Source organism: Corapipo altera, unplaced genomic scaffold (genome assembly GCF_003945725.1).
Source record: "Corapipo altera isolate COAL_440 unplaced genomic scaffold, ASM394572v1 62, whole genome shotgun sequence".
Classification (NCBI taxonomy): Eukaryota; Metazoa; Chordata; class Aves; order Passeriformes; family Pipridae; genus Corapipo; species Corapipo altera.
The window spans coordinates 11,236,420-11,248,731 of NW_020884894.1; the positions used below are offsets into that span (position 1 = coordinate 11,236,420).

Genomic DNA, 12,312 nt, shown 5'->3' on the forward strand with positions numbered 1-12,312 from the left:
AGGAATCCGCTGGGTCTGCTTTGTACACTGAGGGTGTCGGGGTGCCCCTCACCCCCAACACCGGCACGTGCCCAGTCCAACACACACGGTACAGCTCCTGATCCTCCACTCGGCACCAGTGTCCACGGGCCGCAGTCACACCTTTCCCTTTTCTCCTACATCAGTATTTCCCAAGGCGAGAGCTACGCCAACACCTCTAACTCAGTCAACAGAGGGGACAGTGGTGTGAGATTTCCAGCAATTCACCCCAGAAGGGTGAATTCAGTCAGCTATAGAATCAAATTTGGGTGTTGTGGAAGGAGGAAATCTGCCTCTGACCAGTGAAGAGCAGTGATGTTACTCCTCCCTGTCCCATACAGGCAGCATTCAGGAACTGAATGGAGTGGATACAGAATTCCACCAGCACAGCACAAACAGTGGTGCCAGCTGAATTCTGTCACGTGTGATTTGGGTCCCCTCTAACTGTGACTGATCTGTGGAAGCAAAATGGCACGTTTGGCTCCCAAATGGGGAGACTGTGCAAACATGAGCACCTGGGAACTGCCTGGAGGACCTGAGCCCCAGAATTAACTACGTGCTCTTACACAAACCCACACTACAGCTGAGTCCACAGAGCTGTACTTCAAATAGGGACAGAAGTGCTAGATGAAATATTCTGGTTTCATACCATACTTGTACACTCACATACACCTCAAAACTACCTTCTTTTTTTTTTCCCCGAACAAGACTGATAAAGTAAAAATAAACAACTCTACAATCTTCTTTGACTAAATAAAAAGCTTGTGTTTTAACAGAAGTTGCCATCCAAATTGAACACAATTCCTCTACAATGAGTGATCCCTCTGACTTGTTGCATTTCTTCCCTCTGTACCTACCTGCAGTTAGTTTCTGAACTTGAGACATTCACCTCTCCATTATTTTTCATACAGTGAGCTTACTGTGGATTCTTTCAGAGCAAGACTGATCATATCCCCTGGATTTAAGCATCAGACTCTGGAGGAAATGCTAACATTTTGCTACAGAATTATTTGACCTTCACTAGGGCCTTTCCAGCCCTTTACAGTGACACAGACATACAGATACTCATCCCAACCTGCTGGACAGTACTTCAAGTACCACAAGTTTTGTTCCTATCCAGGTGAGTTACTCCAGCAGCCTGGTGACAAAAGCAAGGCAGGAGAATCCCAAGTTGAAACTCACCAAAGGACCTGATTAGTTAAGGGTTAGGTAAACAATAAATAACCTTATTACTATGAACAAGAATAAAGAGTAAGAGGCTAGCAGGAGTGAAGTAATGAGGAGAATATCACGCACAGTTCCTGACATGTGCATTTGCTGTCATTTAGGAAATGCAGTTTGTTAACCCTTGCAGTACTAGGAGCAAATGGAGAGGTGCATGCCTTGCTAGATCCCAGTCATCCAGCCCTTCCATCCACACCCTGAGCAACAGCATCACCAAGTCTAGAAAAAGCTCTCCAAGAGAAGGTTTCATGATGATGATGAGAAAAAAAAACCTAACAACCAACCATCTCCTAAACCGCATTCAGCGGAAGGCAGACTCCTCCAGTGAGAAGTGAGGGTCATGAAGAGGAAGGAGCACTCCAGGTTTTCCCACCCTAACACGCTTCTTTTGGCTGACTGCAGCTATTTCTAACATTCTCTGTTACTCCAGAGAAGTTACAAAGGCTTTCTCAAGTTCAAGGCAACAGCAGTGTTTCCTACAACCATTTCTCACACCTTCCTGTAAGGGCGGTGAGGCACTGGCACAGATTGCCCAGAGAGGTTGTGGGCTGGACGTGGCTCTGGGTAACCTGGTCTGGTGTGGAAGGTGTCCCTGTTTGTGGCAGGGGGTTGGAATGAAATGAGCTTTAAGTCCCTTCCAACCCCATCCTTCTGTGCTTCTTTGATTCTTTCTTTCCCTGCAGTGGAAAATGGTTACCTGCAGGCAAGATAATGTGTTTGGCAACAGCACAACCAGGTTATTTCTGGAAGAGCACTCCTGTGGGTTTCTGTGCTTGCAAAACCTCTGGATTTTTAGGTATGCGTGAAAAGGACGAGAATGTTTCAAGACTGGGACTGCTAGATTTTTAGTCAAGAAAAAAGCAAATTTGGTCATTAGCAGTAGTAGGAGACCCCTTTCTAAAACATGAAAAGATAATATGTTCAAATGATAAAATGGTCAGGACCCTTTGACAGTGCCCACCTTTTAAAAGGTGGGTCTGCGTCTTTACAGTGACAAAGGGTTTATTTAGCATCCTACCTTTGTTTCCAAGGGCCTCCAGCCACATACCTCTAACACCTCCCAGCGCACTCACACTGAAGCCAAACTCCAAGGTTAGTCTGCTGACACAGGCAGAAACACCACCAACCACAGACACAGGCAGAAACACCACCACAGAGCACAGACTCCTAATGCAGCGCTCCAGGTACCCTCACTTTAACCTCCTCCACATTAAAAAGCAAAAAACCAAGAAAGCCTTATATCTGAAAGTAAAGAAAGTCACCTTCAGAGCTGAACAGAGTTTACATTCAGAACTATGGCTACAAACCTACAATTTTCACTGCAATGTCTTTTGGACTTTAGTGGAAGATGCTATTTCTAGACAATAAACCAACTAATTAGGCTTCTCAAGCTAATCAGGTTACAAAATGCCTTCTCAAAAAGTCACAACAGTTTAAAAAAAGCCCTCCAATGGCAATTTAATTATGCCCTGATAGACATTATGTAGAAGCAGGACTTGTGCCAGCAAGCAAGGCTGCACCTAGATCCCACTTCCCTTGCCGGGAGCTCTGGGAACACACCCATCTCTATAGCAGTCATTTCAGTGCTCAGTCAAGTGAAACAACAACACTTCTAATTGCCAAACTAACATTTGTGGTTTTATACACCTGTGCTACCTCAAGAGACCCGATTAACTGTTCCTCTTCTGCTCCACTTCACGCTGACAGAGGGCCTGTCAAGCTCCCTTAGTACCAGGGAAGAGGGGCAAGAGAAGGAATTCAGGCTTAAGTTCTGTTCTACCCAACCACTTAACAGCAATCCTACCATGTACTAACTCCCCACCGAATCTTCGTCACTCAGACTTTTGCTGCTGCTTCCTTGTGTTCATAGTACTTTGCTACAAAACCAGGAGTGTTTGTGAAAGACTCACTAGCATAGTAAGTCTAAAACCATACCACTAACAGTTTGCTGCCCATCCTCAGAACGGGACGAAGGTACATTTGCAAAAAGCTTCAGTTGCAGCAAATGCTCACAGTATTTTGTATATGCTATTCTGTACATTCAGCATCATCAGAATCAGCTGGTCCACACTTTAAAGTGTCCCAAAACCACCTCCACTGTTCTTCTAGAGAACAATGAGGAGAACTGGAAATGTCAGGTTTTGCCTAGCAGTGTGCTAAGTGGGAAAATAAAGTTTTTACTGCGGCACACACAGGTGAGCACATCTAAAAGGTGAATAAAATATATCCTACTGTAGACATGGACTCTTGTGCAGCCTCTTCTAGATTTCAGCAACACATTCCATGTTTCGGTCAAAGCATGTGTCTTGTGACCTCCACACCTCCTTTTACTTGAGGAACAAAGACGACCATAAGAAGAGGCCACAGCTACTGTTGCAGCTTTTCTAAAACACCTCCTTTGCACTCTCATGTTGATGGTAACTATGTGAAAGCTACTTCCCTTAAAGATCCAGACATTTCTGCCTTTCACACAACACTATCATCCTGCCATCCACTCCTGCTTGGCCTTCTGGACTGGCACCTGTGTCCTACATCCCAGGAAACGCCAGTTGCTATCACTGTCAATTGTAGTTGTGGAAACGAAAATGACTCTTCAGCGTGGTTCAGACTATGCCATTCAAACCATTGAGACCCAAATTGTGGTTACAAACCACTGTGATAACCCACAAGTAATTGTTACACAGACAGAGCACGTTGAGCGTTCAGTCATTTTCTGCATCGCTGACAGAGCACGGCACTGCCAGTGTGTCAACACCCTCTACAGACAGTTAATTTGGAAGGGGAACAGCTTGGCAGCAGCGAGGTAAAATAAAAGGAGGGTTAGAATTTTACTGCATAATAAAAAAGTTGACCGAGTAACTGATCAGGGCACTGATCCTGCCCACTGACAGTGGCACCGTTCACTACTGACGGTCTCACGCCTCGTGTCTACACCGTGTCTTTAATCTACTGAAACAGTTGTACAGCTCACATGAGTATTCGATCCTGGTCAGTATTTTATTCTATCTTGCGAGCGGCAGAGGAAGAAAGGGAGGACATCTTTTCAGCCAAAAAAAATCCACAGTCACAAAAGCAGGATATTCACTAGGAGATGACACCAGTGACTGGTGTCCTTAGGTTGTCCAAGACTATGCTCTGAAGATGCTTTACACAGACGAGCAAGATGTCCAAAACAAGGCCAACTGTGGTGTAAGATGCAATTTACCCTTTAATTTCCTGCCTCAATTTCACCCAGCCACAGAGGATGACTAGATTTCAATATGAACCATTACCTAAATCATATAGTCGGTATGCAGATATATGTCTGTCTTTAAAAATTTACTTAAAAACTGCTTGAGCTGCAGGTCATATCAGTCTGATTTGGAGAGTGAAGGCAGTTCCAACAGTACAACAGAGACTTGTCTACAGGCAGGTAAACGAGAGTCTGCTAACAAAGGGGTAACAAAAGCTGCTGGCTGGGCTGCCAATGTTGCACACAAACTTTCATAGGATGAAGATGCTGTGGATGAGATCCAGGATGGGAAAACTGAGCCAACACCTGCTGCTGTTCTAATTTTTTTTTTTTTTTTTTTTATTCTCCTCTCACAAGAGGGGGTGGGTAGACTATACAGAGGAGGGCTGTACAAAACTGGGCACTGGGCAGGCATTTCTTCAGCAGGAAATCCAGGCTCTACCTGTCCTTGAGCTCTCTTGTCACCCGCTTGGTGATGCGTCCACACATCAGGCCGATGAGGAAGAGTACACAGATGCCAACCGTGATCACAGACAGTATGTAATTCTTGGATGGAGAGGTCATAACTTGCATGGCAAGGTCAGAAAAGCCTTCTGCTGGGGCAACCTGGAGGTGAAAAGGGAATAAATAAGCCAAGCTGTGCCTTCCATGCAGCCCTCAGCCGTGGCATTTATCAGCTTTAGTCTCTGGTACTGCTCTTTCCTCCTGTTGTCGTCAGACTTGGCCTGAACCAGAAACAAGCAGGTCCTGCAATGATTCATCTGAAGGAATCGCTGCTCAGGAGGCACCTTTATAACAGGAAGTTCTGCCACTCCTATTTCATAGCCCCAAACCTTCTCTACAGGAGACCAAGCCCTACATGCACAAAAGACAGCTTAATTCTGCATTGTTGGGGATGCATCCCAGACACGGAGAGAGTAAGATCTAAATTCAAAAAAGAAGACCTGTTTTCAGTTCTTCTAGACCAAAGTCAAAACACTGAACTTCATTCAGAAACAAAAATTTCACTACAGTTGAAGTTTTTCCATAAAGAGCTTGCAACTCAGAGATCTAATGCATTAAAAAAAAAAAAAAAAGGAAATCTTATAAATATTCACCTTTGCAGCATAGCTCCACATTTCAATCCGATCATTAAGGCGTTTCTTGCATTCAGGCTGCAACCTCACACGCTTATCTTCCAGAGCTTCCATTAAGCATGACATTTCTGTAATGTGCAGAAGATGGTGTTACAAAACAGAAACAGCAGCTTCCAACCACGTGCTGTGGAAAGGGGCACTTCCATTCTCCTGAAGGCTGATGGTTACACGGGCTTTCCAAACAGAATATAAACAAACCCCTGCACCCCTGAGGCTGGTAATGTCACCAAGATTCATGAGCAATATTGCATTTGGAGGTGCAAGGAATTTTGACTTCCAAAAAAAAATTACAGTACATATCCAATATATAATTCATGTGATTTACATGAGATTTCAGGAAGTCTGCTAAATTTGCACCTTCAATGAGTTGTACACTCTAAATTCCATGCCACTACCCTTTAGACAGAGCTAAGATCAAATTCAGCTCAGGGAAAAAAACACAGTCTTATCTCCTTAGGCTCGTTATGAGCTTCTTTTGATCAACAAAATATTCTGAACTGTTTAACTTCCTGAGTTTTCACACAGTCCTGTGAAAAGGAAGTGGGATCACAGTGTTCTGGTGCCTATGGAGCGGCCTGGCCAACTCATGAGCTCTTATATGCTCATATGAGACACTGACATCAAATTCTGTATTTTATACTCATGCTACCATACTTGACTAAACCCTAATTGGATGCTTTCTGCTTTGCAGCAAAGAGTTATTTAGTTCATAGCAAACAGGTAGCAAACTTTAAGCTAACTCCAGACTTTTAATACACAATTGTCAGTTCAAGCACTCGCAGGCAGAGCCCTCTCTAAGCTACAGATTCCTGCAGACCTTCAGTGCAAACACATCAGAACACACATCAAAAGAATTATGACAAAGCAGGAATAAACAAAGGATATCCAGAATTTCAAAAAGGCATTCAGTAACCAGCACAAAAGATAATGATCAGGAAAATACTTGGCTGCTATTTTTAATGCCAGATAAACTCAGAAAGATGGGAAAGTTCAGAACTATTTTCCCCACTAGCTTTCCTTAAACAGCCACACATACTGTGGTAGCTAACATAACAGCAGTAACAGAGTGCAAGAGCTTGACTCAAACAGGAAAGAAAGTGTTAGGAAATACTTATTTGTACTACATTTCAAGTAGTCTGAACTTGCTGAACTCAGAGGACCTGGAACAGCTGATGAAGTCTCAAAGCCTTTACCTGCTATGTGAACTCAGAAAATCAAGTCATGATTACCTACTCTCTGCAATGCTGGAAAAGAAAAAACTGGTATGTTTAAGCAGAGAAGAAAGAAATTAAATCAAAGTACTTCAGTTTAGTTTTAGATACTGAAACAAAGAAGCCAACCATGGACAAAGACTGACACAAAGAAAGAAGGATCAAGAGGATTAGGTAAGAATGACTCTTGTGAAATGAAACCAACTTGCTGCTCTATGAAAAGCAGCTTAGTTCTAGGAAAGCTTTTGATACAGTCTGATAGAACATTGTCATAAGTAAGGTTGGGAGCTGTATCTTATGTGAAGCTGATACAAGGTGGGAGATAAACCTCACTGAAAAATGAGTCCATGTTTATTAAGAGCTCATTTTCAATGGGATTTAACTGAGGAGGGATTTTATAGAAGGTTTATGGATCTGGTATCACACACTATTGTCAGCAATCATATGAATGATGGCACAGAAATATACTCATTAAGTCTGCAGATAAGGCTGCAAAGGTATTTTATATCAGGACTGAGGAACAAATAAGTCCTGCCTTGGACACAAGGAAGGACTTCTTGATACCCATCCATCTACCACTTCTGCTGCTGTTCCATCCTATTGCCCACAAATGATTGGTGGAAATATCCTGTACTTAAGATCACACTGGCAAGAAAATGCAGGTTAAGTATTTCAGGACTGAGAGGTTACACAGGTACAGCACAAGCACTTACGGCGTCCTCTCCCCGGTGGAATGGCAGCACAGTGGTGTTTGATGTCGAGGGCACAGGCTGTGTGGAGCACTGGGTCAACAAATATATCTGCTTTGCTTTCCTTCAGCATGTTGAGCACTTCCTGGAGAGGAGGAAATTACAAGTACACCTCAGAAAAAGGAGAGAGAACAAAACTCATGCTGCTCAATATTTCTGAAAGCTGTACCAACTTTTAAAATCCAGGATCATGAGAAAATCCACCACTGTCCATGGATGAGGCTATGAATGATAGTTTAGGTTTAAATAAGTGCCCTGGTCTGTAACATTTACAGTAGTTATGTTCATTAAAATACTCATATTAATCTAAAATACAAAGACAATATGTCAGGGTTCCTTCAGTTAGCACTGAAATCAGCCACGGGTGATTCACAGAGCCGTGCCAAGGGCATGCCCAGCACCCAGGCAGCCTGCAATGGAGACAGCACCAGGAAACAGATGAGCAACAAGAAACTTTGGCAACCACAGTCAAGGAAGGATTCAAGCCTGGAATTGCAGAGGAGGCACTGTCGACACGATTTTGACTGGCAAATTGAAACAGAATCGAATCACTGCAGGCCAGAACTGAGATATGTAGGGAAACTTCAGAGCTCTGGCCTCATAATAGCTACAACACGACCTAGGCTGTGATCTGGAAAAATCACAGACTTCTGCAGGGATGGGATGCCTTTTAGAGCACATCCAATTTATTTCCTTTACCTTCTTGCACATTTCAGTTTTTATTTTCAGCAGATTCACTTTCAGACATTCTTCCACCTGCCCCGTCTGCTCCTGAGCTGCTGCTTCTTCTGCACACAAGCTGGAAATCTATTTTGAAGAAGGTGTTTTAACATAAGTAGTTCACAACAATCATTCTGCCTTTTAGCACATTTATATCTCAATACATTAGTTCATCACAGGGCACAGCTAGAGAATACATGATGAGACTCCTTCCCCCCCAGATCTCTAGAGCCAAATGCAGCCTGGCTCATGCAATATGTATACCCTTTAAACCCAGCAGCAAGAAGTCAATATTGCTGTACTGAGGAGGAGGGCCGAGAGGAAAACAGCACAGAAAGAATGTGAAAGTATGAAATAAGTAACACTTGAAGCATGACCAACTCTGTTATCAAAAGTGAAAACTCAAAAACCTGAATGTATTCCAGTTAAGGTTGACAAGACCAGAGAACTGACAGACATTTTTTTTGACAACAGGAAAGCAGTATTCTTTCATAGTCACAAGTACTGATGAGATCCCAGATAAAAAAATTAACTTCATATTAGCACTGCACAGGAAACTGCAATTCTTGCACACTGGGCAAAAGTCACAAGCAGAGAATCTGACCAGCTAGAGGCAGCTCAAAGGGATTTTTTTAAAATTTAATTATTGGGAAGCTTCTTGTTTAAAGAAACAAAAAGCTGTTACATGAAGGGAGTTTTCATCCTGAAAAAGTATCTCTGGAGCTACTTCTCCTACCTCATCAGAACAGTGCATCTGAAGCTGGGGATCCAGCCGATAATCAAGGGCTGACTCCTGGATTATGACTCGAATTTGGTCCTCGCAGTCAGGAGAGAGACGCTGTGAGGAGGAGAAAGTCATTAACTCACTCAATGACCTTCATTTTCATAAATCAATCACCTTGTATTTTAACCTCTGTATCCTCTAATACTTGTACAGGAACATAAAAACCTCATTTACCTACAGCCTGTCACAAACACTGAACACACCACAAGCCTCAGTTTGATCTGTTGTTCAATGACTGCTGCTCAGCACGATCCTGCACAGTTTCTCATTTGCATGCACCAGCTCTACTCACCTGGTCTGCATATTTCAACTTCAGGCATGAGATGACTTGCCCTTCCAACTCTGTATCATCCTTGGCCCTGTTCAGGATATTTTGGCAGAATTTTGGTATGTCTGCTTTGCACGCCTTCCTGAGCACGGGATTTAAGCGGTAATCTAAGTGGGAAAGGTGACAGAACTTCATTAGAGCACACATCTCTTCAGACTGCACAACACAACACTCCCAAAGAGACTGGACAGAAATTTCCTAGATGACATTGTACCACCAAGGAACTTAATTTTGGGGGAAAACAAGTATTTCTTCACAACAGAATTTCAACTTGTGAAGTAAGAGCTTCAGGAATAAAGAGGATTCAAAAACACATGCTGACCCTCAAGAACTTGACTGAGATCAGAGTGTGCACTGAAAAACACGAAGAATAAAACAAAACTGATATTCTTCCAGCCATGAAGAGCTCAGGCAAGCAAGTGAAGTTTCTTTCAGAAGAAGATACCTGTGTTCTGTGTGATCTGGCGCTTGGTAATCATCTGCTTGCATTTAGGATCCATCACTTCACTGTTCTTGTTCTGTTTCAAACACTGTAGCATATTTTTTGAGTCTGCCTCTGGACAAAACCGCTACAGAAAAAAAACCCAAAAAACAACAAGTTTCATCACTAAGCACTTGAGAAAGCAAAACCCAAACCCAACAAGCAGCTTCCAACTCACAGAAGAGAATAACCACGTGGCCAATGCAGAGGTGCATACAGTCCCTATCCCCAACACCTACTGCAAAGAGCAGTGCTACTCTCTGAATTGACTGTGGGCATTAATGTCTGTGCTTACAGACTGAGCACTGAGCTGTACAGTCCTGACTGGCTTCTAGGCACCACCTCCTGTTGGCTGTACCAAAAGCAAATTGCCTTTATTTATTTCCTATTCTTAAGATACAGCACACTTGGAAAAAAATACCCACCAAATTAGGCCTCATACTCAAATACTTTTGCTCCCCTTTATTTTAGAAACTAAAAAATCAATCTTTAAGTCTATACACATACTACTGTTTTGTATAAATGCTGCCTGGACAAAGCAACAGGTAAAGACTTCATTATTAATGCTCAGCACAAACTAAGACCACATAGAAGGACAAAGCAGAGAGGAGCTCACTGATACTAATGTGCCCAGTCCTGCCCCAAGTCAGAGAGTCAAAAGTGAACCAGCTTACCCAAAATTCATACCAAGATACTAATTTCATTTGTTAGAAACTAATTCTGTGGGTGTAAGATAAGGCTGTTGTGTCTTCTAATCCTCACTACTCTGGTGAGAGCACAGGTCTTTGTATAAAAGCACGAATCTGCACTGGAGAGCAAAAAATTCTGAAGATGTGCTTCTTCAGCCAAAATATGGAATAAGGGCACTGCACAAAGACCACACATACTAAAGTTCCAGGGCTTGCAATTTTTCCTACTGTGAAAGAATGTCTTATATGAGCATTCACTGCTGCTTTCCACATGGTACCACTTTCAGTTATCATTTCTAATTTTAAATTTTGCATAATTTTGCCTGTTTTATTGCTTTGATGAAAGTCTGTGTGCACCAAGTCAGCAGCGAACTGAAGATTTTACAATTCTCTGTAATCATAATTTCTTCACCTTTGCATAAAGCCAATCCAAATCCAAACTGACTGAATGAAAAGTGCACTAGAAGCCTCAGCACTGATTGCCTCCTCAATTCTGCTGGTGGTTGGGTAGACAAATTTATTAGTGCACAGGCTTTGATCAGGAAGTTGAAAGAGAAGAGCCCTGAAGAAACCTCAGCCTGATTCAGAGTTAAGAAACAGATTACTCTGCAAAAAAAGCAATCATACTTCTGAAACAACACAGCAGTCTTGTAACAAGCCTTTATGGGAAGCTCAAAGCCAATAGAGCTCTTCTATCCCAACCTCACCCTCTTAAATAAGCACTAACATTACCTTGATCATCTGCTTGCAGACTCTCATGAGTGTGTAGTCCAGTTCTGGATCCATCATCTCCGTCTCCTGCAGCTTAAACACCTTCTGGTGGCACCTTGTGCTCAACTGCTTCTTGATTTCTTTCAGGCATTCAATAATCTGCCAACACAGTATTGCAGCAGTAAGGGACACCCTGGGGACACAGTTCTGTCACACACAGCTGTGTGTTCCCCTAACGACCTTCCTTCACCTGATTTGGGCAGTTAAGTTCCCAATGCCTAGATTTTATCAAAGTCATTACCAGTGCTCATTTCCAGAACTTGTCTTAAGCTCATCTTTTCTCACAAAGATTTAATGAGATGAAGAGGGTCTCCTGGACTTACTCCAAACCCACAAATCTCATCTTGCAGACATTATGCCTCAGAAATCTTTTAGCAACACTTGCAGTAACCAGCTGCTAATAGCTTAAAATTAGCATTAACTGAAGAATGAAGTGCTCACAGCCTTGCATTCACCCACTATTAGTGCTTGTGCACCAGTGGCAAAAAAGAAATTAACGTTCCAAAGCACTACCAAAATATTTCAGTGACATCAAAATGAAAATCTCGAGCTGCACTTAAAGGGGTAAAAGTGCTCTTCAAAAGTTTTCTGAAATGAAAGTACAAATTAAATTGTAAGTTATTAATGAAGTTCATTACCTGAGCATTGCCATAGGGCACGTTTTGGCAGTAATTCTTGATGTCACTTTTACAAGCCTCATACAGCTCTGGTTCAAGTCTGATATCCTCAGTCTGCAGGACAAATTACAATATGAACTTTTAAGTAGGACTCAAGGCTACTTTACTTTGTTAATCTCTTAACTAGAGGCCTCTACCCACAAAAAGCAAGAAACTCTCACAACAGGCATCCAGTTTCTTTGAATTTAAGGGTCTTGGGTGCAAGAAGTGATGTTAGTGGGAAACCAACTTTGCAATTCCCTGCAGTGATCAGTTAGCTTTTTAGGTTGAAGAAAACATTTAAATCAAATTT

General features: G+C 42.5%; 1 protein-coding gene across 1 annotated transcript in view; it reads right to left on the bottom strand.

Annotated features, from left to right (window-relative positions):
- Nucleotides 1-4,810: 4,810 nt before the first annotated feature.
- GLG1 (golgi glycoprotein 1) overlaps nt 4,811-12,312 on the bottom strand; it is a 78,022-nt gene continuing 70,520 nt past the window's right edge. Inside the window, exons 18-26 of the mRNA XM_027646692.1 lie at nt 11,982-12,074; nt 11,305-11,442; nt 9,848-9,971; nt 9,367-9,509; nt 9,027-9,128; nt 8,270-8,377; nt 7,535-7,655; nt 5,572-5,678; nt 4,811-5,080 (exon numbers count right to left, since the gene is read on the bottom strand). Coding sequence (XP_027502493.1) covers nt 4,913-5,080; nt 5,572-5,678; nt 7,535-7,655; nt 8,270-8,377; nt 9,027-9,128; nt 9,367-9,509; nt 9,848-9,971; nt 11,305-11,442; nt 11,982-12,074 — 1,104 coding nt within the window. The 3' untranslated portion in view covers nt 4,811-4,912. The remainder of the gene's footprint in view (nt 5,081-5,571; nt 5,679-7,534; nt 7,656-8,269; nt 8,378-9,026; nt 9,129-9,366; nt 9,510-9,847; nt 9,972-11,304; nt 11,443-11,981; nt 12,075-12,312) is intronic.